At 30.4% G+C, this 25,392-nt stretch overlaps 2 protein-coding genes across 2 annotated transcripts in view; both read right to left on the bottom strand.

The window, feature by feature from the left end:
• Nucleotides 1-2,048, bottom strand: part of LOC105232190 (uncharacterized) — a 31,746-nt gene extending 29,698 nt beyond the window's left edge. Inside the window, exon 1 of the mRNA XM_049456646.1 lies at nt 1,781-2,048. The gene's annotated coding sequence lies outside the window, so the exon portion shown is untranslated. The remainder of the gene's footprint in view (nt 1-1,780) is intronic.
• A 1,505-nt stretch (nt 2,049-3,553) lies between these two features.
• LOC105232189 (putative metabolite transport protein HI_1104) lies at nt 3,554-24,755 on the bottom strand. Its single transcript, XM_011213817.4, has 5 exons — nt 24,302-24,755; nt 5,536-5,781; nt 5,204-5,467; nt 4,298-5,139; nt 3,554-4,222 (listed from the first exon to the last, which is right to left on the bottom strand). Exons 2-5 carry the CDS (start codon nt 5,760-5,762, stop codon nt 3,960-3,962), a joined length of 1,596 nt encoding a protein of 531 aa, XP_011212119.1. The 5' UTR covers nt 5,763-5,781; nt 24,302-24,755; the 3' UTR covers nt 3,554-3,959.
• Nucleotides 24,756-25,392: the final 637 nt, after the last annotated feature.

Below are 25,392 nucleotides of genomic sequence, written 5' to 3'. Positions count from 1 at the left end.
TTAAACCTCCAACGCAACTATCGTAATGAACGTATAGCTATACTAAGCGATAGCTAAGCTCACTATTGGTGCAAGAGTGTATAGAACGACTGAATAGTATATCAGAATGTAACTAAGTGCACCTTATTTGGATGCCAGGTCACAAAGGTATAGCCGGGAATGAACTGACTGATGAACTTGCCCGCTTTGCAGCATCCACCAACATGGTAGGACCGGAACGTTTGGAACCGGAACCGGTTGGTCTCCACATCATAAAAGAGCTGCTCCGTAATGATGAAGCAATGGGAAGGGAGAGCCTTTGGCAACAACTCCGAGGCATGCCTCATGCAAATGGGTGGTTACAACCTCAAAAGGTTTAAATATGTAATCAATCTCCCAAGTTAAGGACTCCGCCTATTTGTCGCCTTCTACACTAGCCATTGCAAACTCAAGAAGCACTTATTTAACATGGGCCTAGCTTCTTGTGCAAATTGCCGGTTCTGCGACTTGGGGTCTGAAACACCAGAACAACTGCTAATGGACTGCATGGCAGCCTGTAGGCGCAGAATTAAAGCCATTGTATCCATGTTTCCGAAAAGGTATCACGTCGCCTCAATACCATCTAGAGTATATTAAAACTTGTTAATTTGCTGGGGCTATTTGAGACGTTGTGACTTAGGAGAGGGCGCTAGGTCGCGGTGTAATCCTCATTTACTTATCTAATCTAATATAGTCTTGTGGTTGGCAACAATCTTTATCGAGTAAGGCTTACACTCTTCGTGTTCCATGTCAAAATTATCACAATTGTGTTCACTCACTTTTGGCACATTCGCTCAGCTAGAGCATACCATAATCTTCCACAGAAAAACGAGGCTCCCCGAAAAACAGGCAGAAATGATTCAGTATACCGAAAATTACGTAGTTTTCTATCGTATGTTCGAAATATTCAAACAATGGGATAATATCAAGTTACACTGTCTTTTAAAGAACCACATAAACATAAAAACATGAAACACGACTGTTCCGTCGCTATCTACTTCACGTTTTACACGCGAAAACTTTTGTTGTTCATTGAATTCACCCAAGTCCAGCTACTCGATACCGACAATTTTCTGTATCACTTTGATAGCACATTCTCATCCCTTTCTACAATATTGACTGAACTGAAAGCAATTGCAACCATGGAACGAATTTCAAAATGGAAAGAAATGCCGAATTGCGTAGCAGCGAACTGTTACGATTAAGAACACAAAGTGCTCGGGCGACACGATCTTGCCTTCAACACAATATAGTATGGACGACAAAGGTTTTAAGTGTTTGAACTCAGTCTAACTGTGCTGGATAACGTACTGTAGTCATAAAAGTAAATATTCGTAACTTCTGGAAAAATTTATTGAACGTATGAAGTCGACTCAAAACTTGCAAATCCTGGCATTTGTCGAACAACTTTAAGGCGCACAAGATTTATTGAAGGAAGAACTAGAACATCTAGGAGAGATTTGAACTACTGAAATATCTATTCAAATATAATCTTCATTTTCGATTTCTATCATTTTGAAACACAAGTGTCTGAAACGATTTTTTAAAGTGAACTTTCTAAAGAGTTAAAAACTTATGATTTTATAACTCATAATACATTATATAACATGAATAATAATTCTTAATTAATATCATTAAAAATATTTAATAAACTCATAAATAAATTTTTAATATTTTCTAAACACTTAAAAGAAATTAATTCAGTAGCAGGGGCAACACTCTTCCAAAAACGTTTTACAACACCCACACTACGCGTACTTACATTTTACAAAATGGCAGCCGGAGCCCAACGAATGTAAAACTACGCACTACACACATATTAAAGGATTTCACTCAAAATATATTACACTTATATCAAATGTGCTCACAAGTATTTATAATTAGTGCACAAAGTAGTTATTATTATGTTTATTAACTTTCGCGTACCGAAAAACAAGCTAAACGAAGAAAACAACTGCACTACACGAAGGCAAAACAGAAAATGAAAGAAATTGCATAAGAGCAAATATGCATGGAACATATGTGCATATGTGGATTCTGTTATTGTACATACATGTATACATACATATGTATGTATGGCTTGCATGCGAGAGCTAGCAAAAAAGAGAATGAGAATGGTTGATAAAATATAAATGGATAAATAAAGAGGCACATAGGCGATATTTTTACAAAAATTGAAGCGAATACAAAAATTTTTTAAAATAATATGACGATAAGCAGCTTATATTGATTTATTGTGCTCTTCGATTTTCAGCGGTTTTATTTAGAGGAGAGGATAACATTATAGTTTTATATTTTGATTAAAAAAATATTTTTAAATCAATGTCAATGTTTTTAAACAAGAGACAATGGTGTCTTCATTAGGAAGCGCTGCATTGAAATTCTTTAGAAAAAAACCTTCGCTATGAGTTTGTCAAGGATTGTAAACTTCAATTATTATTCAAAGGTTGCGTACTTTGCTATCGACACAGGGGTGTACAAAAGCCAGTAAATCTTAGTAAATAAAATGTTTGTGTGTAATGATATGTGAAAAATCGCAATTCTGCATAGATGAACATGATCGGTAATATTATGCATACATAATTGTTATTAATATTATGCATACATAATAGTTATTAATATTATGCATATATAATAGTTATTAATCTTGATTAATAGTTGGCACTAGTTAAGTCAATTCATACTTGATTAAATTTCGTTTTTAGTATTTAATTTTCAAAACCTTTGAAGCACCCTGCGTGGTAAATAGTGTGCAATATCTCAGCGCCATCTAGTAACTGTTCTTTCGTACGTCCAACTGACATTTAAATAGGCAAATTTTATTAAAAAATAGCTATGATTGTGGTTGTTTCCAAAAATAATAGAAACAACACACAGTTAGTTTTAAATCTATAGGCAAATTTAAACAAATTTAAATCATATGTAAGTATATATAGAATGCACAAAATAAATGTACATAAGTACCGGTTCACACACGTACTCTTTCGTAGCCAAGACCGATTTTTACAATAGAAATGATATAAAAAGAGGTGATAAGGTTAAAAATTGGCTAATAAAAAAATATATACATATATACGTATGTATGTATACTCCAGCGCAGAGCTCAGCACTTCATTTTTTCCTATCGCCACAGCTACATACATATAGTTTTTTACCTAACAAAACTGCGAGCAGAGCAGAGCACATACTTTTACATGGTTCTGCTATGGCTCCCGTCAAAGTGAGAGCGGTAGCGATAGCAAAATGAAATGCTACGGGAGCAGCGTAGCTTTTCAAACGCTGGTTAGCGCCAACAGTAAGCATACATATTAATAGAAATACATACATACATACATATATACTCGCAGATACTTACATTCACAACTACTAGTAAAAAGACAACTTTTTTTGTGAATTGCTTAAAAAACTACTATAAGTACAAAATTTATTTGTTATGTACAAAATACTTTTGCAATTATTCTAACTATTAATTTAATTGGTGTTCACAACTACATAGTTAGTATGCAATGTACTTTAAAAATCGATAACATTTACGTCTATTAACTAATCTAATTAATAATTGCCAACAGTTTAAAACTTAATATTCAATTAAGCTGTCAGCAACTGTTAAATAAAAACTTTAATAATATCATGCAATCTATTATAATTACAAAACTTTGTCACTTCACTTAACAAACTAAAATATTTAACAACAATCTTAAACAATTGCTTGTCTCTTCTTTTTCACAACTTTTTCAACATTATAAAAATATTCAAAAACCAATCATTTTAAACTTAATACAGTAAAATACACACTACGAATGAGGTACATTTAGATTATGGAAAATTCGTAAAGTGTCATATTCTGCAAGTCTAAAAAGACGTACTTTACTCACTTGCTGTACTTAAGATAAATAAAACTCAAACTCATTGTTCCTAAGTCGTTGGGTTCAAAAAGTACATTACAGTCTGCTGCTCTCGCGTGTGGCGGGCGTATATTTGTCTTGACCATTGTTCGACAACTGCAGATGCTGTGGAATGACCGCGGGACGTCCATTATGCGGTAGCACTTCGTCCACTGAGAACACAGAATTGTCATGACCGCGCATTTGACGTGTGTGTGCCTCCAGACCATCGATTTTTTGTTCAGTAGCTGTTGTGGTAGAATCTACGTCCTTTGGTTTGCCTTCCAATAAGAAACAGGTGATGAAGAAAAGCACTGAACCTATTTTAGCATAGAGAAAATACAAAAGAGTTAGTAATTAGTTATCGATTATTGTTATCTACAATTCGAACTTACTTATGCCATAGAAGCCTGCGTAAAAGATCATGAATGCCTCACGGAAACCGATCATCTTAGCAACTGGATCCAACAGGATGGGCAAATTACCACCAACATTGTTCATTACGAATAAAAAGACGCCAATGGTTGAGGAACGCACTTGCAATGGCACAATTTCCACAACAATCGCAAACACGATACCGAACCACATTTCGGCGAAGAAGTAACTGCAACCCAAAGTAATCATAGCCCATAGCGGATCATAGTACACAGAGCCGAATGCGGGTAATGTAGCGATCAGCTGACTAACAGCCAAAACCAAAGCACGTGAGCGTATGCCCATTTTAGCGACAATTTTATCTGAGACAACGCCACCAACAACCACACCGACACTACCAATACCAATGGTGACGGCGAACAACCACCAGCCGAGATCCACATCAGGGAAGTAAGCGTTGTAGTAGAGATCAGCATTATAGGCAAAGGTCATGCCACCAGAGTGACGAATGGAAGCGGCAATCATCAACATAATCATAGCAGGATTGATGATCACTTTCCATAAACCAATCTTTTTGCCATCACTAGTGCGATCGGCTTCGCCAATAGCTTTTCGTTCGGGTTCCTTAAGGGTGGTGCCGGTGAGTGCGGCTACCAATACAGCCAACACGCCAGTACCCAGGTAACACATACGCCAGCCCAGATTGAAGAAATTCGATTTGGTAATATAACGGCCCACAGGGAAGGCAATACCATAACCACCATAGATGCCCCAGTTGAAAATGGCCATAACAAGTGCGCGTTTATTTTCGGGGAAAATATCGGACATGATACCAGTGGCTAACGGATTGCAGCCCGATTCACTGTAAAGAAGAAGTTAATCAATAAATCATATTAAAAACAAGCTTCAAAATGTTGAAGGCTTACCCTAATGCCATGACCATACGCAACAGCAACAGCTGCCAGTAGGCGCTAACAGTGCCTTGCAATATTATAGCGACAGCAAAGATTAAAGTACAAACTGTCAACATTTTGACACGGTTGTATTTATCTGCGGCGAAACCCATAAAGACACCAGCAATTGTAAAGACCAATATGAAGGTGGGGCCAGCAAGTATTTGATAATCAATACCCAAGCCATTATAGTTCCATTCGCAGTATGCGGTGTCATTTAGTGATAAAGCAACACAACTGCAATTTGTTGAAAGAAAACATTAAAGAACTGTACAAAAATATTATTAGCTGCACGCGTTGCATACCTTTCCTCTTCCATGACCGCCGCACATTGCTGTGGTAGATCGTGACGTGTGAACATGGTATTATTCTGCTGACAAGCTTTATCGCCATAATCCAATTCAATGGCGGTCTGTTTGGAAGTAACACCGATGAGATAATGTCCCAATTCGCCGAGTACATAGCCAATTGTGAGCACGGCCAACGCATAGGAGTTGTAGTAACTGCTTACTTTCTTCACTATTGGAACCATTTTCTATATTAAATGAGTGCTGAAAAAATAAGGAAATAAGGAAAGGACATTTAATAAAATGTAAAAAATCAGAAGTGGAATATAAAATAGGTTAATTTGAAGAAAAATTCAGAAATGGAATAGTTATTAAAATTGGAAGTGAAGTATTTATTATTTCATTTATTTCACAACCAATTGTCAATTTAGTATTTAATTTCGGTTGCCCCTAGGGAGCTATAATACTCTTTACATATAAATAAAAACATTTCTGTATGCATTTTACAGGGTCCCCACGTTTCCTTCTAGGTATTACCAACTTCGTGACAAATTTAGTAGATACACTCTGTTCAGGGTATATAGATATAAATTTTTTGGCATCGGCAATTTAAATCAACAAACGTTAAAAGGGAGGAATAATTAACGTCATATAATAAATACAAACAAGCGATACATTTTCTCAACAAATTATCACACAGAGCCAATAAATAGTTTATTGTGTAATTTATGTATATTAGTGTTTAAATATCTAAATATACACATGCAGCTATACAAAACCAGACTCCGTCACTTGTCTATACTTTAACGTATTAATTGCCAATTGTGCTACAATTCCGAAATAGTAATTTATTATTATTTATTTGCGAACACAAATAGTCACGATAAATTGCCGCTATGTTTGTTCTCTTCTACATACATATATATAGATATATCCGAAGCCTATACATATCTATACGTATATACATAAATGATATAATTCATGCACGCTACTGCTTGCTATATACATATTCTCCTTGTAGGGAAAACTATTTCTGTGAAATCGATCCATTAGAACAATTTACATACCTTCACACATACATTTTTAACAAAATATCAACACCTTTTTCGGCCTAATTTGATACAATTAAAAGCTACATAGTGGCTGCCAAATTGGTGTTTACTATTAATGCCGCGCTCCATATACCTTTCACTAACATATTTTTTTCCTACAGGGTTAATGTTTGTTTATACACTTGACAATGATTTATAGATATCGGCACTATTGTGATTTTGCAACGAATTTCTCAGCATGTTTTTGTGTGTGTTTAATAAATATTTCTAATAGTTGCACTCATTTTCAACGTGTGGTAATATTTTAATTGCACACTCTTTTTAGCAAACATACTTGTTTTAGATTCTAACTTTGGATATAGAATGTTTCACAAAGTTTTGCCGAAAAACGTGACTGGTATTTGAAAGGTAGAAAGGAAATTGCTTTTTTGCACGTTATTAGCACGGCAGTTAGGATGTTAGTGCTACCATTTATGGAAAACTAAAGCAACGAAAGCAGAAAATTGATTGCAGTGTCTGGTTAAACATGTGACATTGAAATAAGCAATTATTTTTTAATAGAAACATACTTACATACATGGAAATGCTCGTAAGTGCATAGTGTACTTTTGCTTTAATATTTGTTAATATGTATATTGTAGTGTTATTTTACCGTTTTAGAAAAACTAGTCTTGTCAGTGTTAAGAACTAAAGCCCTTTAATTAAAAGTGCACGTTTAAAAACATCTTTTTTGGCTTGTTTTTAAGCATGCACAAACATGAAATTCAAATATGTACGAGCTAAAACGGTTAAAAACATGTAAACAAAACATGTATTTTGTTTTTGTCATTTTTCTACACGCCAAACTGAAATAAATACCTATTCATTATTAACAAATTTATCTACTCTTAATTTTCTGCGAGTTTTTATGCGTTTATTAATTATTAAATTTAAATTCAAGTCTTCATCAATCAAAATACACAAATATAATTAGTTGCTGCTAGTGGTAGTAGTAAAGTGAAGTTATTGTAATCGATAACAATGTAACGCAATATGTAGAGTAGTTGGTAAGTCGTGAGACCAGTGCAGGCAATAATTCAAAGATAAGAAAATTTCTCTTTAAAAAGGATGCTGTTAATTAAAAAAATTATAATTTTGTTATTATTGTACGAAATATTAAAAATTAGCATAATTCTGTATTAAAATATTTAATAAGGCGTGATGTGCTAAAAAAAATTGCCGTAAATAGCAGCTGCCATATTTCTGGTTAAACAAGATTTTGGCAACACCTCAGCTTAGCTGTAAATATGTTTGTATATATACATGTATAAATGTACGTATGTATGTACATATGTATATTTAAGAAATAGTTAAATTAGTTACATGTGCCTTAATAAGAATATGTTAAACTTGTTTGTACTTATGTAAGTAATAGTATGACATATTATTCCACGCCTAAACAAGCACGTGTGTGTGAGAAGTTTTCGCGCAACATTGCTATTGTATGTTTCTTTATTTGCATTATTATTATTTTCACTATTATTATATGTATGTATGTATGAGTGTATTTATGTTTTGCCTTTTCTACAATTCAAGCGGATATGCCGGCTAATGGATTTCAAATGTAAAACAATGTTTGAGTTCAAAAGCCAATTTGAAGGTTAGCACGAAATAGGAAACTACGTAGACAAAAAATGCACAATCACCAGCAGACAAACACAAAAGAATGCATACTATACCACCAGACAAAATATTGTACAATACGAAAAAAGAACAAAAAATGAAAAAAACAAAGAACAAATTTGAAACATTTTGTAATTGCGATACCTTTCATTTAACTTATATGCATTAAATTAATAAAGCATTCATTGAATGAGCATAAATAAATTGTTATATTTCATTCTTTTATGCATTAAGCAGATACATCAATCGCAATTTGACAGCAAAGCTTTGGAAAAAGTGACAGTAGGAATGCTTTAATGTCATTATGAAATACAGCAAGTAGTCAGCAAAAAACAGTAAAATGGATATAAGAAATATTATGAAATTGTCGATTCGCAATTAAGATTTTACTTAGATACTACCGAGATTTTACTTTGTGTTCTGCGGTTTTATGCCATTAATTGACTTCGCGCACACAAAATGATTAATAAATGTTTCCATACACATTTTGTGGTTGACATAAATGTATAAAATATTTCCATAATAATGAAGCATTAACCACAATGCTTTTAGCAAATGGAATAACCGGAACAAAATATGAATTTACATACTAGTATAAGTAGAGTATTTTTTTTTAATAAAATATGTCTTAAAATAAAATAAAATTATTTTTTAAAATTTTAAAATTATTAAAAAAAATAAAATAAAATTATTTTTTAAAATTTTAAAATTAAAATTTAAAAAATTAATTAAAAATTGCTTTTAAAATTTTCGGGATTACGAAAAAAAATCTTAAAAATTGATGTTAACTCAATAATTTTTTTTATTAATTTTGTGTTTATAAGTAATCCTGATTAGGCAACAGGTGTTTGCAGACCTCAAGTCTCATAACATAGAGGAGCTTAAGACATTTCTAGTTTGCCTGGAATATACTGAAACAGCATTGCTTTTCTAAATACTTGATGTGAAATCGTATATTTGTATCGTTATCCTGCGTTAGTGTGAACGAATTTTTCTTCTTTAGAAACATTAGTGTGTGATTAATTTCGGAAAAGTATAGTACAATTACAGAAGATAAATATTTAAAACGAAATTTGCAAAACGAGTCATTGATTTATATAATTAAGAATATTATTTATGTGATTAAGAATCTTATGCGGCTAATTAGTGTACGCTTTCACAATTAAAGTGAAGCTGACTGGACAGGTGAGTCAATTTCTGATGAATGTCGGGCATTTACATAGTTGTTGTGGGGAAATAAATAAGTAAATATATACATATATAGTACATATATAATATATATAATAATTACTTATATAATGAGTATGTATATATATTGGTATGTATTTGCATATGTAGAACAGTAGTCAAGTGAATGTTGACAGTCGAGTGAGAGGCTGTTGTGAGTCATTTTGGGTAGTTGAATTAAAAAAAAAATAGGGTATAAAAAAAATTTAAAACAAATCAATAACAATAATAAATTCTGTAAATTAATGCATTTTCACGCTTTCTAACTATTCGTTAATGATTATAAATTATTTATAACTACATATATATAATCTACATTGTCATGTAAACGCCCTATAATTAAACTGTCAAACCAACACAAAATTGCCACATTGAAATCAAAATTCTTGATAATTTATATTTTTTGTGGTTTGCATGCATTAACGGGCCGTCTCGACAGGATAAAATCTATGTCTTACTAACTGGTTTTCCCTGCCTATTGCCTGTGGAGACTCCATATTGCTTATTTCTTACAATATATGGCAAACTAATTAGTTTACCATATATTGTAAGCAATAAGCTGTCACTTCAGCAGTTTGACAGCGCAGTTTTCATTTCTATGAAAATTTCGAAGAGACAACATATCCCATTTACACATATGCCGACGGCATTTTCATTTCGGTAATATGAAATTTAGAAGATCGAATATTAAGACGATTGTATTATGTTATAAAAATAAAGTACATGTTCAAAATAACATTTTTTCAAAAAATTTATATTTAGTTTAATATTGTTAATTTACAGAAAAATTATGGAATGAGCGAAGTCTTAAATTTAATAAACTTATACAAGCATAAATAATCATTTCTCAATTTAAATTTATTAATTTAATTGGTATATAAAATTTATGCCAGAATTATTATATAGTAGTCCAAAAATATGAGTTCTTATTTTCTCAGAAATACATTTGTAAAAAAGGGATCTTCATCCTTTTCTTATTATCTTATTTTTCCCAAGAAATACATTTGTGAACAAAAGATCTTTACCCTTTTCTTATTATTTTATTTGTCCCAGAAAATACGTTTGTAAAGGATCTTTATCCTTTTTTTATTTTCCTCATAAAAGATTTAAACAGTTCAAGAGCTCAAAATATGCGGTACATCAGCTACCTACCCGACGGCATTTCGCAATATGATAAAATAAATTTTTCAAGAGCTCAAAGCATGCGCTACATCAGCTCGAACCTACCTATCCTACGCCTTTGCGCAAATGATTATGTTATGATAACAAATGCCCACATAAAGATTTGGCAATGGCAATAGCAATAGATTTGACAGTTAGTAAGACATAGATTTTATCCTGTCGAGACGGAGCGTAAGCCAGACAAGAATGCACAGCATTGACAGTTTGTGCAACTAGTCTGTCATTGACTTTGTCTAAGAATTTCAGATAATCGCAAGCGAACCGGTTATTTTACATGGTTCGAGGTAAGCGCCTTGAAATTGCATGACTGCATGATTCACTATGGCTTCAACACAAAATAAGCACGTGCAAGAGAAACAAATATTATTAAAAATACGCCGATAAAAAACAAATAAAAGCAGACGCTACAGCTGCACAGCCAAAACTGGATGCGAAGTTTGGGGCATCCCCTACAGTGAAAGAGAGCAAGAGTGGTTTTAAAGACGCGCGCTAAAAGTAGACACGGCAGTCTGTTTTCACGCTAAAACGAAGCTGGCAGACCATGCACTTGGAGCATGAGAATGACGTAAACTAAGTAAAACAGCAGAAAGACATAAGGAAGCACACAAAATTGAAGAACTGATGAGGCTTATGGAAATTTACTCAAGCTGATTATGGCTGCGCTAAATGACTAAAAAACTGATGTATGTATGTATAACAAGTTTTAGCTAGTGAGGAGTTTGCAAAATCATTTATGGTACATACATACATAAGTATGTATATATTCTGCTTTCAAATGTTTATTATTTATCGCCTATATTGGATCAATATAGCATATAGCTGCAAAACAAGCTGGCCGAACGAAATTAACTCTTTGTATTTTATAAAAACTTATTATTTGACAACATATCTACCCGAAATTTAGCATGGATTATTGTGCAGGGTAAGGCTTTAATATCTGTGAAAATTGCTAAATCGGACTACTATAGCATATAGCTGCCTTACAAGCTGACCGATCAAAATCAAATGCTTGCATAGAAAACTTTTCGGTTTTGCAAGATATCCTCACGAAATTGTGCATGGATTATTGTCAAAGGTAAAGCTACAATCTACGCAAAAAATTTTTCAGATCGAATCACTATAGCATATAGCTGTCATACAAATTTTGCGATCAAAATTTAGATAAAGATGTTTTTATATCCTTTTAGGCTTTGAAAATGTTACTCTGAAGGGTATTAAAATTGAAGTTAACGATTTTTCTTAATAATTTTTAATTATTAATAATTTATTTTTTTATACATACGTAAATAATAAATCATAAAATATCAAATATTATATTTTAAATTTGAGTTAAAAAATTTTCTCATGTTTTCTTATTTTTTTCTCATTAAATAGGGATTATGATTTATTTACCGTGTTTCAACAAAAATATGCCGCTTTACCTACTCAATGATCACTTCCAATGCCAGGCATATACTACTGTCAACTTGACTGACATTTCGATTAATGTGTTTTGACAACCGCGCTATTACGATTTGTCTTTGCAATACTTTGTGAAATATTTGTGCAGCATGAATTAGCATAAAAGCGCAACAGCTTCGGAAAAGCTAAGTACGTTTCAATTGAACTATTAGAGTCAGTAGTGATTTAGTGGAAATCAATTAGAAAATTGTTGTACTGCTAAACGCGGACTGCGAAATATGTCAAATTGACGTGTAAATGTAGTAAAATTTACAATAACATAACCATAAATAATTGAAACTAAATTTTAGGAATGCGTAAGTAATACAGTGACTACATAACTACATAAGACTGCAGACTGCAGCCTACATAAGCAAATATAGTTCTGTAACTGACTTGTTTACAGTTATTTAACATGCAGCCGACTACTAGCTTGACACATTGCATTACTTATATGCATTTAGACGGAATACTAAATACGCAGAAATTAAGGCACAAATTATTTGCAAACAAGTACAGTCTTGCATGCACGAGAACTTTAAACGAAATGCACATAAATTAGCCCTCAAACCGGTTAGCCGTTGCGGTAGTGCAAATGTCGTTGCGGTCAAGCACTTTGCGCACTTACTTTAACTGTTTTAATAATGCCTTACAATACAGAGCAAATTAATTCGAAATAATTGTTGTTGTTTTTTAAAGAAAATTTTATAAATAAACAAACTGGCAGCTAGCAACAATTGCAAAAACAACTAACCGGAGAGGGCGTGTTTCTTGCGCAGACATATACAATTTTTTGTTTGTTGCTGTGGCAAAAATAAAAAACCGCAGCCAATTTTCCCGCGACAGATTTCAAAAGGGAGCAGCGCCGAAAAAAAAACAAGAAAAACGCTAAATTAATTAGTTGCTGATTTTAGTGCAAAAAAGTATTGTCGCCATGCGTTTTTAACTTGCTCATTTATAGTTATGTATATGGATAGTTGCCAGCTGCTGTTAATGCGTACATACATATGTGTAAATGTATTTATAACAAGAGTGGCAGCACAGGAAGTTTGTAAAAACAAGGCACGGCAACATTTATTTTTATATTTTTTTAATTGTCTTTTTATTTTCCTTTTTCTTTTTTTTATTTATTTTTCAATTTTCTTTTTTATATTTTTTTTTCTTACAAATTTTCGACTTCTTTACTTCTTGCAGTACGCACTTATTTTTTGTTGTTGCTTGCCAACCTGTTTTACATATGCACTTAAGTGTAATTGATTTATATGAGATGCCATAAAATTTAACGATCTTAAGATAATATAAAGTCAGCAGAAATGTAATAACAGTTATACTGTCCAGCAATTTTGCTTGGTACAATAGTAAAAAGAGAAGAAATACTTTAAAATGAGGTTTTTCCAAAGTGAATTAAATGTATATAAAATTTCGGTGGTCGGCAGCTAAACTAGAAGCACGTTCTTGTATGAATTTTTTTTTAATATTAATTAATGGTTTCCTTGTTTTCATATTTTTTTAACCAGAAATTTAATTTAATACTACTTTATTAAAATAAAATGTTTCGTCGTAGTGTATTTATTGCAATAATTTTTCGCAATACTGTAAAATAACGTAAAATGTATTTATTTATTATAATTTCTATAAAAATAATAGCCAAGCTACCTGCTATATTTTCTATCAGGCTAACTCAATTACAACAATGAGAAGTGCGTTGAAAAGACTTGCATAGGCAGTTGGCAACGCCAACATCAGATAGCTCAACAACAAATGTCAACATGTAAACACGTAAATAGAATGTAATTTTTTAATTGAATTATATGAAAGTGTGGCTTAATGCACACAAATTCTTAAGTGCAACTAAAATAAGGGCTTTTTCGAGTGTTAGATAATTGCTCTAATTATAAAACAATTTAACAGACAATTACAAAAATATGTCTATGACAAATTGGATGCAGCAGGTGTGCGCTTTAAACATTTACGAGAATTTCTAAAATTCTACTAAAATGCAGCAATTTTCGTATAACTTTACATATTCTCTCACCTATTTTTCTTTAATTGTATGCTAGTTATAGCTTTTTTGTAAGTGGTTTATCGCACATATGCAATCACTTGAACTTAGAGTGCTACCGCGAAATGCAACCGCCGCCAAGGTTAACTGGTTGTTCCCTGCTTGCAGCAATACAACAAATGTACATATATGTATATTTGCATACAGTACACTGTACACCTACATACAAACATGTGCCTATTAGCGGCCAAATGCTGGGCAAATTGTAGGCAAGAAACAATTAATAGACATAATAAAATACGGCTTACTTTTATCGGTGTACAAATGTATGTATGCATGTATGAATAAATGCACGCTTGTAAGTACACATTATAATTTAAATAGCATTATAGTTAAACAAGTTTATATGCAATTCTGTGTTATTTTTATAACTTCAGGCGGCGCATGCGCGCATTTTTACATAGGTGGCACAAATATTTGCAGTATCATTTATTAGTACACACAAACATATTAGATTTATGGCAACAGGTGGGCAAATGTGAAACATTGCATAAATAAGAATATTGTCGTGCCAGACAATGCACACCGGAATCACAGCTGCTTAGCCAGATGTGGCAATTTTTACAATTTATAATTGTTAAATTGAATGGTTTGCATTTATATTTATATATGCGATTAAAGAACTTTAATATTATATAATGTTTATATATTTATTAATGAAATGCAGAATGTTTGTTAATGAATTGCAAAAATTGTTGATTGCACGTTTAGGGCTGAAAATAAAAACAAAAATCGATAAACGTGAAAGTCGAAATGACAGGTGTGCATGGTTATGACAAAGTATTTGAGCAAATGATTAGATAACTGAGAGATGCTGAGTTTGAATAGAATGTGCTGAGCGATTGTGCATTTGATTTCGAAAGTGTAAATGTGCAAACAAAAAAAAACTTAAATATAAAACAACAAAAAAAAAACTATTTGAAAGCTTTTTTTATTTGCAAAGGGTATTATATTATTATTATATATTATATATTAATTTTTTACTAAGAAAATTTAGTACAAGTTTTCATTCGCTTAAACAGCCATTTAAAATTACTAACTACTTAGAATCGCAATATTTCGCTTGAAATTTGCAATTTCGCAAAATTAATCTAAGGCGTTGACTGATGCCTGCACAAAAAGTCAAGAGGCGTTAAACGATGATCAAATGCATTTTGTATATATGTATGTATAGTATGTAGCACATTTGCATTTGTCGCAAACAATTAATTAAAAAGTGAGCACCGTTGCATTAGTCAAACAGTAAAATATAGTTATATTCAAATGAAACGTCTTACGTAGCGCTTAATCGTTTACATATTAGTTATGCATATGCATAACCTGGGCATATGCATAACATGAAAATATACGTAATGTGCAATGTATGTAAACATATTATTGGTCATATAGAATGACTTTCAATTTTTACACGTATTTCTTGTTTTCATTGCAACGCCTTATAATAAACTCGTAACTCTTTCTGTGTCATTGTCTGTGCTAACGATTTGATTACATAACGTATGGTTATTTATTTAGTAACACTCAACGCTTGATTAGCGTCCAACTTTAAACTTATGTATGTATGTATATTAGACCGTTACTGATTAATATTCATAATTATGGAGTACTTGTAGTTATAGTTCGTAAATATGTATGTACATAAGTATGTATGGAGTCATGTAGGTTTAATGTTATGTTAATGTTCTGTACTTTTTCATGTTCGCTTAATTACACTATATTTGATTTCTCTTTCGACAAATCATTTAAAAAATGCAAAATATATGTTCTATATGCGATCTATGGCCTAAAGTCCAATTAAATTAATTTTTGATTTTTTTTTTTTGTGATTAGCGACAATCGATTGTTATAAATGTCAATATGACAACAGCAGTTGTGGCAAATAATATAAGAAAAGCCATTTAATTTTGCTTCAAATTATTTTTAAAAGCGTCTGTAAGCAATGAAAATTTTGTAATAAAAAATTTAAACATCACTTCCGCAAAGTTTTACTTTTAAATATGCCCTTCTACTGCCGCCACCGGTAGGCAAGCATTCAAACCTTCCATCGTGCAATTAAAAATGTGCTAATTGAAGTTACCAAATATAACAGGAAACTTATCACATGTTTAAAGTGACAGTCGGCAGCATTTTGGGCGCACACAGCGTTTTTTTAACACTTGTGAAAGTGTTGATTAGCAACTTTGCGTTATTGCTTTCGATTAGGTGGCTGTGGTTTTTGGTGAAAAAATTAAAAAAAAAAAGTTTGCATAATTTTTTTATATGTATGTATGTGAAAATGTTATTTACATCTTTTTTATATATTATTTTATTTCTATATTTTTTTATATTTTATTTTTTTAATTTTTATTGATGATTTTTTTTGTGAACAAAATGAAGTTATTATTAATTTATTTATATTTTGCAAACAATACAAAATCATTTTTAGTTTATTTCATTTTTTTTATTTTAGTTTAATTTAATTTTATTTTCTATAATTAATTAAAATTAATTTTTTTATTTTTTATTTTTGTTACTTAATTAATTTTTTTTTTTGTTTTTTCATTATGTTAATCCTTTTTCTAATTTTCTAATTTTCATATTTTTTATATATTCTTATTATTTTATGCATATTCTTTTGTTTGCAACATTTTTATTGCTTTATTTTTATTTTTTGTATTAACGCAATATCCGCTAATTCTGTTAAGTGTGTGCATACTTTAAGTTCACACATTCTCATTGTCACTTTGAAACTGCTTATCTGTCACTTTATTAACCTTGAGTTAATGTTAGACATTTATATGTGCTATGTATAAGTTTCCGAACAACAGCATAGAACTGAGGGAGCACTAATTTAAATTGTCGCGTACACGCAATGTTTATTAATGAAATTTTACCAACCAAAGCTGACAGCCAAGAAATGCATCGACTACTGATACAGTATATCATACCGTATAAGCACATACCAACTTATTAAAAATACACAGTTAATCATGCACATTGTGGATACGTGTACTGTTAAGTATGCAACGCGTGTTGCTGCAGACACAAACTGTACATTATTAATTACCACGTGTTCACACTTACTGCAGCTATACTGGCATGCTGCCATAAATATGTACACATGTACGTACATACATACATATATGCAAGTACATAAAACTGCAAATTCATAGATACGTATCTTGCTTTTAACCGTTGTCAATTAAAATCCATTTATATTCCTAACACAAATTAGGCGTAATGATCCACATAGTTGCAACTTGCACCTACTCAGTGCTAAGCAAAGGTGCTGTCGTCTAACAGAATTTTGTTTACAGCATTGCACTTAGCAGCTTATTGGTTATTAATCAGCGTTATTAAAAAGAAATATGATTATTAATAAAGTGAGCAGCATACGTTGTAAGCATGTGTGTAATATCAATAAAAATTGTAGGTAAAGTATGTATGTATATGTACTTATGTACCACATTTCGTGTAATTATTTATAAGGACTGGCAAATTATCGCGTAATTAACATTGTCGGCTTTAAATGTTAGTTTACATTTTTCAAACATGTTTTTAAAGCAATTGGCAAGGTTGCTAATTACAGTCAATATTGACAAATACTCGATTGTTTACATTAATGGTTACGGATATATTATATTAACGGTGCTTGAAATAGTTGAAAGAGTTTAATTTTAAATTTAATCTGCAAAATTGTGCATCATTTTATTTTATATATTATATTCATATTAAAATTTACATACATACATACAAACATTCACTCATATATGTATGTAAGTATTAAAAAATGCACTACACCTGGCAGCAACACTTTACCGCTGGTTCTAGTATTTAGCTTTCTAACGATTATCACTTAATTAGCGCTTAAGTGTAAGGATTGTTTTTTTTCTGTAAAGAACCAACATAAGCATAAGAGCAAATAGCAATAATTACATACTAATTGGCTTGCAATGGTTGCAAAAAATGTGTTAGTTATAGTATTAATTCATAAGTTTTTATTGCTAAAAATACCTAGAGTTATTATTATTTACAAGGCATAGTACAATATAGAAAAGATTTTGCAGCAATTCATTTTTTCTAGTAACCAATTTAGAGATGTAAATAAACTATGCGAAATGTGCTACTTCAACACAACTATGCATTTATATTATTTCCCATTAATAGTTTTTAATAAATTTTAATAGTTAATGTGAAACTAATAAGCAAGTGTAGTAACGAGTAGTATGTTATAAATTTATGCAAAATACAAACATTCACAGGCGTATAATATTTACTACCCCATAATTATATGAATGACTGTTGTTTTAATCCGCGCTCTTAATACAATTAGAATATTTACACTTGTAAGATATAACACATAAATCAAACACATTTAAATTTATTGCTTGTAATTAATTTTTGACAGTATGCTGTAAAATACTTATTGTATTGTTTTCAGTCGGAACAACAGGTGAATGATCCCCGCTAATTTCATTATAGTTGGAGTAATGTTATTAAACCTTTGAATTATTTAATTAAATTACAACGAAAGTTTCTTAATGCTTTTGTTTTCAATGTGATTAATAAAATTATAGACACCGTTGAATAAAACACCTGAAACACAATTTTGAAAAACACGTTGACTCTGTGGCAGTAGCGTGCATTTCATGTTTACTTAGCGCACTTTTTAATTTTGTGAGCATTAATTATGCATTCATCCCCTTTAATAATTATTAAAATTCATAATCTAAATGCAAAAATAGTTTGTGAAAAGCTACAGCAAAAATATATGCCTCCTGACTTAATTATGTTAATGAATATTTATGTATGTGTTCATTTTCACACATAAAAACAGCCAAAAATGCAAATTTTCATTTACAAACATGTGCAGCACATAAATTATAAAATAATTTTAATTAAAAATCAGAAATCAAACTTATATTCACACAATTACTTTCCCAAAAAAAAAATATTTAAAGCCAGTGATGAGTGACAACAAAGAATTTGGCAAATAATCGATTATTGCTGTAAAGCCTCGATGGAGTTGTAGAGTTTGAATTATACAGCAAATACAAAAAAATGTAAATTAAAAACAAAATTTTTTAAGAAATAATTTAAAATAATTATATTGTTAAAAAGCTGCTTCAATTGGAATAAGTAGCATTTTTTATTGAAAATAATTACGATAGAATTGCATAATTGTACTTACAACTCGCTACTTTTGTTAGTCAATATTGCAAGCCATATTTATATTTATTTGTATAAATAAATATTAATGTAAAAAAAAATAAAACTACATAAAAAATAAAGTAAATAATAGTTATTTTATAGTTTTATGAAATTATTATTTTTTCAATTTTTGCTTTTTTTGCAATATTTTACAAAAATATAACATAATAATTTCATAGTTTTACGAAAAATATATATTTTTTTACTTTTAATTTTTTTGTAGTTTTTTCATTAAATATTTTTTACAACGTCCACAATGTGCACGCATAATTTGCCAGTTTAATTTACCGACTTATTTGCACAGTCATACATACATACAATCATAGAAACAATAGTCATTACGCCTCTAACTCGTTTATGAGTAGATCGTTTGCTCGGCAAACATAATAACTGTCAATATTTACCACATTTTTTACATGACAAATCGCTTAAGTGAATTGTGTGCGCTTGCAATAACAAAATCAGTGAGAACAAATAAAAACTGATTGCTGGACGTGTACAAACATGCATTTGTTTGTATGTTGCATGTTGGTATGCAAGAAATCTGTGATGCTGGCAAAAAGTTGTGCAATAAAAAATATCTAACTATCTATGAAGTGTGAATTAGCAACATATACTTATGATTTTAATTACTTATTTAGTATGGCTATTTTGTTTTTAAGGTATGGAGTACAACATTTTTATTGCTGCCAATGCGCAAGCAAACATAAACAATTGGCTGTGCAAATTTTAATTAGTCGGGCGTAAATGTTTGAAAGTTAAAGTTGCACATACAAACATATTCTATAGGGAGAGCATGCATAAAAAATTATTTATGTGCAGCTCATATATGATTTGATTGCTATTAGCCACCTGTCTAACTAAAATTATTTGTTGCTCATATTTTTTCAGTATTTAAATAGTAAACGCCACAAATTTCCGTATAATTCGTTAATATTTCTATTGTTACAGTTAATAAAGTGTAATTATTTTTATAAGCACATAAATAGCATAGCCATGTGCGTAGCTTAAATCGTGTAATTTATAAAACTTGCCGGGCTTAGGTAAACGTCCGACTGACCATGATTGCTCGTCATAAAATAAGCCATTAAAAATGTCTTGTTTTGAAGATGCGATCACAGTGAATATGGAGAAGAAGTACTAAAGTTGATAAAATCTCAAAATATTCTAATCTTTTTTAATACTAGAACATAAAAAACCGTAATCGAAATATTTTTAATGAATATGTATGTATCTTCAGCTGTGAAGCAGGAAGTTATACATAAGTATGTACATATATGTATGTATGTATGTACATACATGTTTTTGCACTTATGGTAGGAATCTAAACATAGGGGTTTAAGAAAAAATCTTGAATTGAACACATTTTAAATAATGAAAAAAAAGTTAAATAATAAAAATTTTTAAATAAGTGTGGGCTTTTGAAAAAAATTAACAAAGAAAACTTAAATAATTAAAAAAATAACTTATCGAAAAAATTAAATAATTAAAAGAAATTAAAAATAATTAAATTGCTTTCCGACATTTAAAAAGAAGTTTGAGTAGTTAAATAAATATTGAATGATTGAATCATTTAACACTAAAAACTCTAGTCGGCAATTCCATTAATAAAATAAGTTAAAAAAATATTTTTATTTTTGTGCTCTTTGTCTTTGGCTTGAATAAGATAGAGAAGTTAATAAATTTGCTTGTGCTTTTATACTTTTTGCTGCTGTGCTTCATTAAATTCAACGAACGTTAAACACTCTTTGCAGTAGCTACATACTTGCTGCCTCTCAAGGCTAGGGAATGATAGTTCACTGCCCGTTGCAAAACCATATTCTGATGATGCTGACAAATTAGTATTAAAGCCCGCATTTATGACATCTATTGAAGGTTTACTAATTTTTAACAGCTCACTAGATTCGAGTACGAATATTTAAAAACATGTATTACAGATAGATTAGCTATAATTTTATTTTGATATAAGCAGCAGGCTATACCCTCCCACGATAGTCGAGTCAACGTTACCGGATTTTTATCCGACTAAGGACTGTCAACACGGCAACATTTTCCAAATTTTTTTGAAAACAACAAAAGAAAACGTGAGCATGTGGCTTGTAGTATTTTAAAAGTTGGGAGAGTTGATTTAACCTCAAAGTGTCAATGACAATCTAATAGATTATTGCGAATTAGCATAAAAAATTCCAAGTCATGCTGGGCTTATTCGGGTTCTTTAAGATTGCACAAACTTGTTAGCTGTATGCAGTCTGAATATTATAAACTAGTGATTTTATTGCTATATTTATTTTTTAAATATGCAAATAAATTTAAGAATTTCTAAAAAAATAAATCGTAAACACAGCAATTATTAACTTTTGCATAGCAATGAAGTGACAGGAGCCCTTTTACTTTCATAATTACATAGGCAGTAGCAACGAAAACTCATTTGCATAAATAAGCCCTTTCACAAAAATAATAACAATTAGCGAGCGCTACTTGAGAATAAAAACGAATACATCTAATAAAAGCCAGAATATTTTCAAATATTTAAATGTAATAAAAACATAGTCACTACAAAGATTGTGCATTTAACTTTCAAAACAAGACAGGGTTCACTTAGGGCTGCGAATAATTAATGCAGCATATTACATAGTATATAAAAGTGTGATGCGCTGCAATCATATTGCGCAAACAAATAACTATTTCTATAGCAATAGCAATTTTTTATAAATAAAATGTCTTTTAAAATATCTTTGCTGCATTTTTCAACGTTTATATTATGGTATGCACATTCTCCAAAGCATGATGCAACAAATGGCAACAAGCTTTAAACATTAATCGTGACTTCATTTGTCGAATAAATCATATTGTTGTTTGATAACAATTAGATACAATCAAACATGACGCTCATCGCTCATCGCCTGTGCAATTAATTAGTTGCAAACGAACTGTTTCGTTGCATTAGAAACGAATAAAATAAATAGTGTTTTAGTTTTTCGTGTTTTGGTGAAATTATTGTTGTTATTGTAAGCTGTGGTATAATGTCGTGTACACACGTACTTACTAATTTCTAAGCAACTTTGTGTTGCTTTGAGAAATTGTTTGTGATGATATTTAAGATATTCTGACGCAATAATTGCTATGAAAAATTGTAGATATTGCACAATATTACGAAATATTAAGTTAATTGTTGCTATTCATTGGTAGAAGTTAACAAAAAAACTTAAAATTTGAAATTTACATCAAACCGTAGTAAACCTTAACCATAGAACTTTTAAATTTAAGAAATCATGCGATTTTTGAGCTAATGTGATGACATTCAGCTCAGTGTTCATTAATATTTTTCTATTCCGAGCTGTATTTTCCATACTAAACTTTAAAACCAGCTCCTTAATTATTATATAAAAATATGAAAGCAGAAATTTATATTCAAATTATAGTCAAGTGCTAAATTTACTGAAACTATTGACGCCAAATCGTATAAAATTCTCGAATAAGAAGAATTTATTAAGCAGTTACGCGTGTTGTAGTTAACTTGTTTTTGTAGTTATGATTTCATATTGAGTTTATTTTCTGGTTTACCATTTAAAGTATTTGATTAATGAACAATTCTGGCTAAATCAAAATTTATAAAAATAAAAAATGGGCAAAAAAGATTGCGTGGATGCTCTCTGGTATTTATGTACATATGTATGTATGTATTTTTGTGCTTGTGGCTTGATGCTTGATGCTTGTAAGATAGTGTGTGAGTAAATAGATGTTGAACAAGACTTCGAAGTCATTATTAATTTACGTATTTGTGTACATATACATATGTAAGTGTATATTTAAGGGGAAATTATTGATCACTATATAAATTTTAATTTTATTTTTTATTCACAAAATAAATTCTTCAAATGTTGTTGAAATTCTTAAAAAGATATGATCAATTATTTTAATTACCTTCTAATCAAATATTTTTAGACAAATTACTGAAAATATTTATTTTTTACTTTAATAACTTGCAGTTATACGTACATGTTAAAAAAAAAACAAAAAAACTTATGTAAATATTTTCCAAATCGAAAATATTATCAATATTAAATTTATCAATTATTTATAAATTTATAAAATATTTATCAATATTAGTTTTTTTTTTACGTGAAAATTTATACTTTTACTTATTCTCAGAATGAAATATGTTTGGCAATATTAAAAAAAAAATAATAATTAATTTATAATTTAAAATTTTGAACCAAAAATTTGTGAAAAAATATGTATGTAAGACCTGATAAAACAGGATATACTACTCTTATTACAAAACATATTTTTATTTTAGGAAAATTTTTTTTTTATTAATATTATAAAAACATATTTTTATTAAAAATGTATCTCAAAATTTAAGTCAAACTTATTTATTATTTAAAGTTTATATTTGGTAAAACACTGCTTCACTGCTTTTATTAAATTATATGTTTTTTTGTTAGCAAAGTTTGTATTTTTAAGAAAAATATAGTTTTTTTTACTAAAAATATGTTTAAAAAATTGCAGTCCATAATTTTTGCTTCAAATTATAATTTATGAAATTAATTTTTTTTTATTTTGCTTTACATTTCATTTACATTATTTAAACTATTCATTAATTATTATTCAAGAAATAATTCTTTAAAAAAATTGAAAATATTTTAAATATAATTTAATTTTTATGAAATTTGTGGTAAGTTTTAGATTTAAAAAATTCACTCTAAAATATATAAATGAACTATTGACACGATATAAATATTTTTAAATTTGATTCGCTCAGTTAAAAATTTGATTCATTTTTTTTTTCATCATATTTTTCACGTTTTTTTGAGTTTTGCAGAGTATCTAATAGGTTTTTCCCTTAATTTTTTCTTATTTCGCGTGATTCAAAAATTATAAAAAAAATATGTGTTTTCACCAAAATAAATGTACCAATATGTATGCTTTTTTGCCTAATAGTATTAAAAAATGTCTGTGCACTAACCTTTGATTATTTTCCAAAAATATATTTATTATTAATCCAAGCTTTGCGTTTATTTCCTTTTCAAAAATTCACGCAAAATTTAACACTTTGTTTATTTTATTGAATTGCTTTCGCGTTGTTTGTGATACGAAATGAAGCGCTCTCGTGAAAAAATACCAAAACTATTTCAAATGCGTTAGAAATATTTTTCTTATCAGCGTTTACGCTACACAACCAACCGCGACACTCAATTCAATTGACTTCTGCTGCACAATTGTTTATAAATATTACTTAGTATACTATCAACTTTGACGCTCAATTAGAACTTCTGCGCGTACATATGCGACGTTATTAATTAAAACTTATATGTACACAATGCTATATTATCGCTGAACCGTCGCGCAGACTCGAAACACCGTTTATGCGGAACACCGTCCGCTTTGACTTTTGTGAACAGAAGAAACTGAACTTAGACGTCGCTGTTCACTTATAAAGGAAAAATCGCACGACGCGATCACGGCACCGCACCAGCCGATCGCTTTAACGCGGGGGTTTATCATTGTTATTATTGTTGTTATTGCTGTTGCTGCTGCTGCGACCGCGTCATCTTACAGTTCAGCTGATTTTGATTGTTTCTTAAAATTATATTTTTTGTTTTTGTTGTTTTATATGATTCTTGTTTTTTGCGCCTGCTTTTGCGTAAAGCCAATAAAACAAAAACACACTTTGAATTCATATTATTTATATCGGAAAGAACATTCACTGTGCTTCATACATGTTCGGTTTGAACAAACGTGCAAAAACGTGATTCAGCAGGTAATGAACCTGTTGCTGCTGTTGACGATTGACTTTGATTGTTGCTGCAAACACATTGCTGCTCATTGCTGGTAGACGGCAGACAACGAGCACGAGCCCACTCGGTAACAGCACGCGCTTGGGCGAAACTGCTATTTGTGCACTTGTTTGTATGTAAATGCGTTTGCAACGCTCACCTGTGCTCATGCTCTTGACTTTCCTTGTTATAGTAATTAATTTAGTTTTACGCATGTTTTGCTTTGCTTTTTTACTTTTTTGTTTAATTTTTTTCACTTTTCATTACTTATCGCATATCT

The sequence above is a fragment of the Bactrocera dorsalis genome, chromosome 4 (genome assembly GCF_023373825.1).
Source record: "Bactrocera dorsalis isolate Fly_Bdor chromosome 4, ASM2337382v1, whole genome shotgun sequence".
Taxonomy (NCBI): domain Eukaryota; kingdom Metazoa; phylum Arthropoda; class Insecta; order Diptera; family Tephritidae; genus Bactrocera; species Bactrocera dorsalis.
Note: the sequence above shows the minus strand (reverse complement) of the source record. Positions and strands in the feature narration are given on the sequence as shown.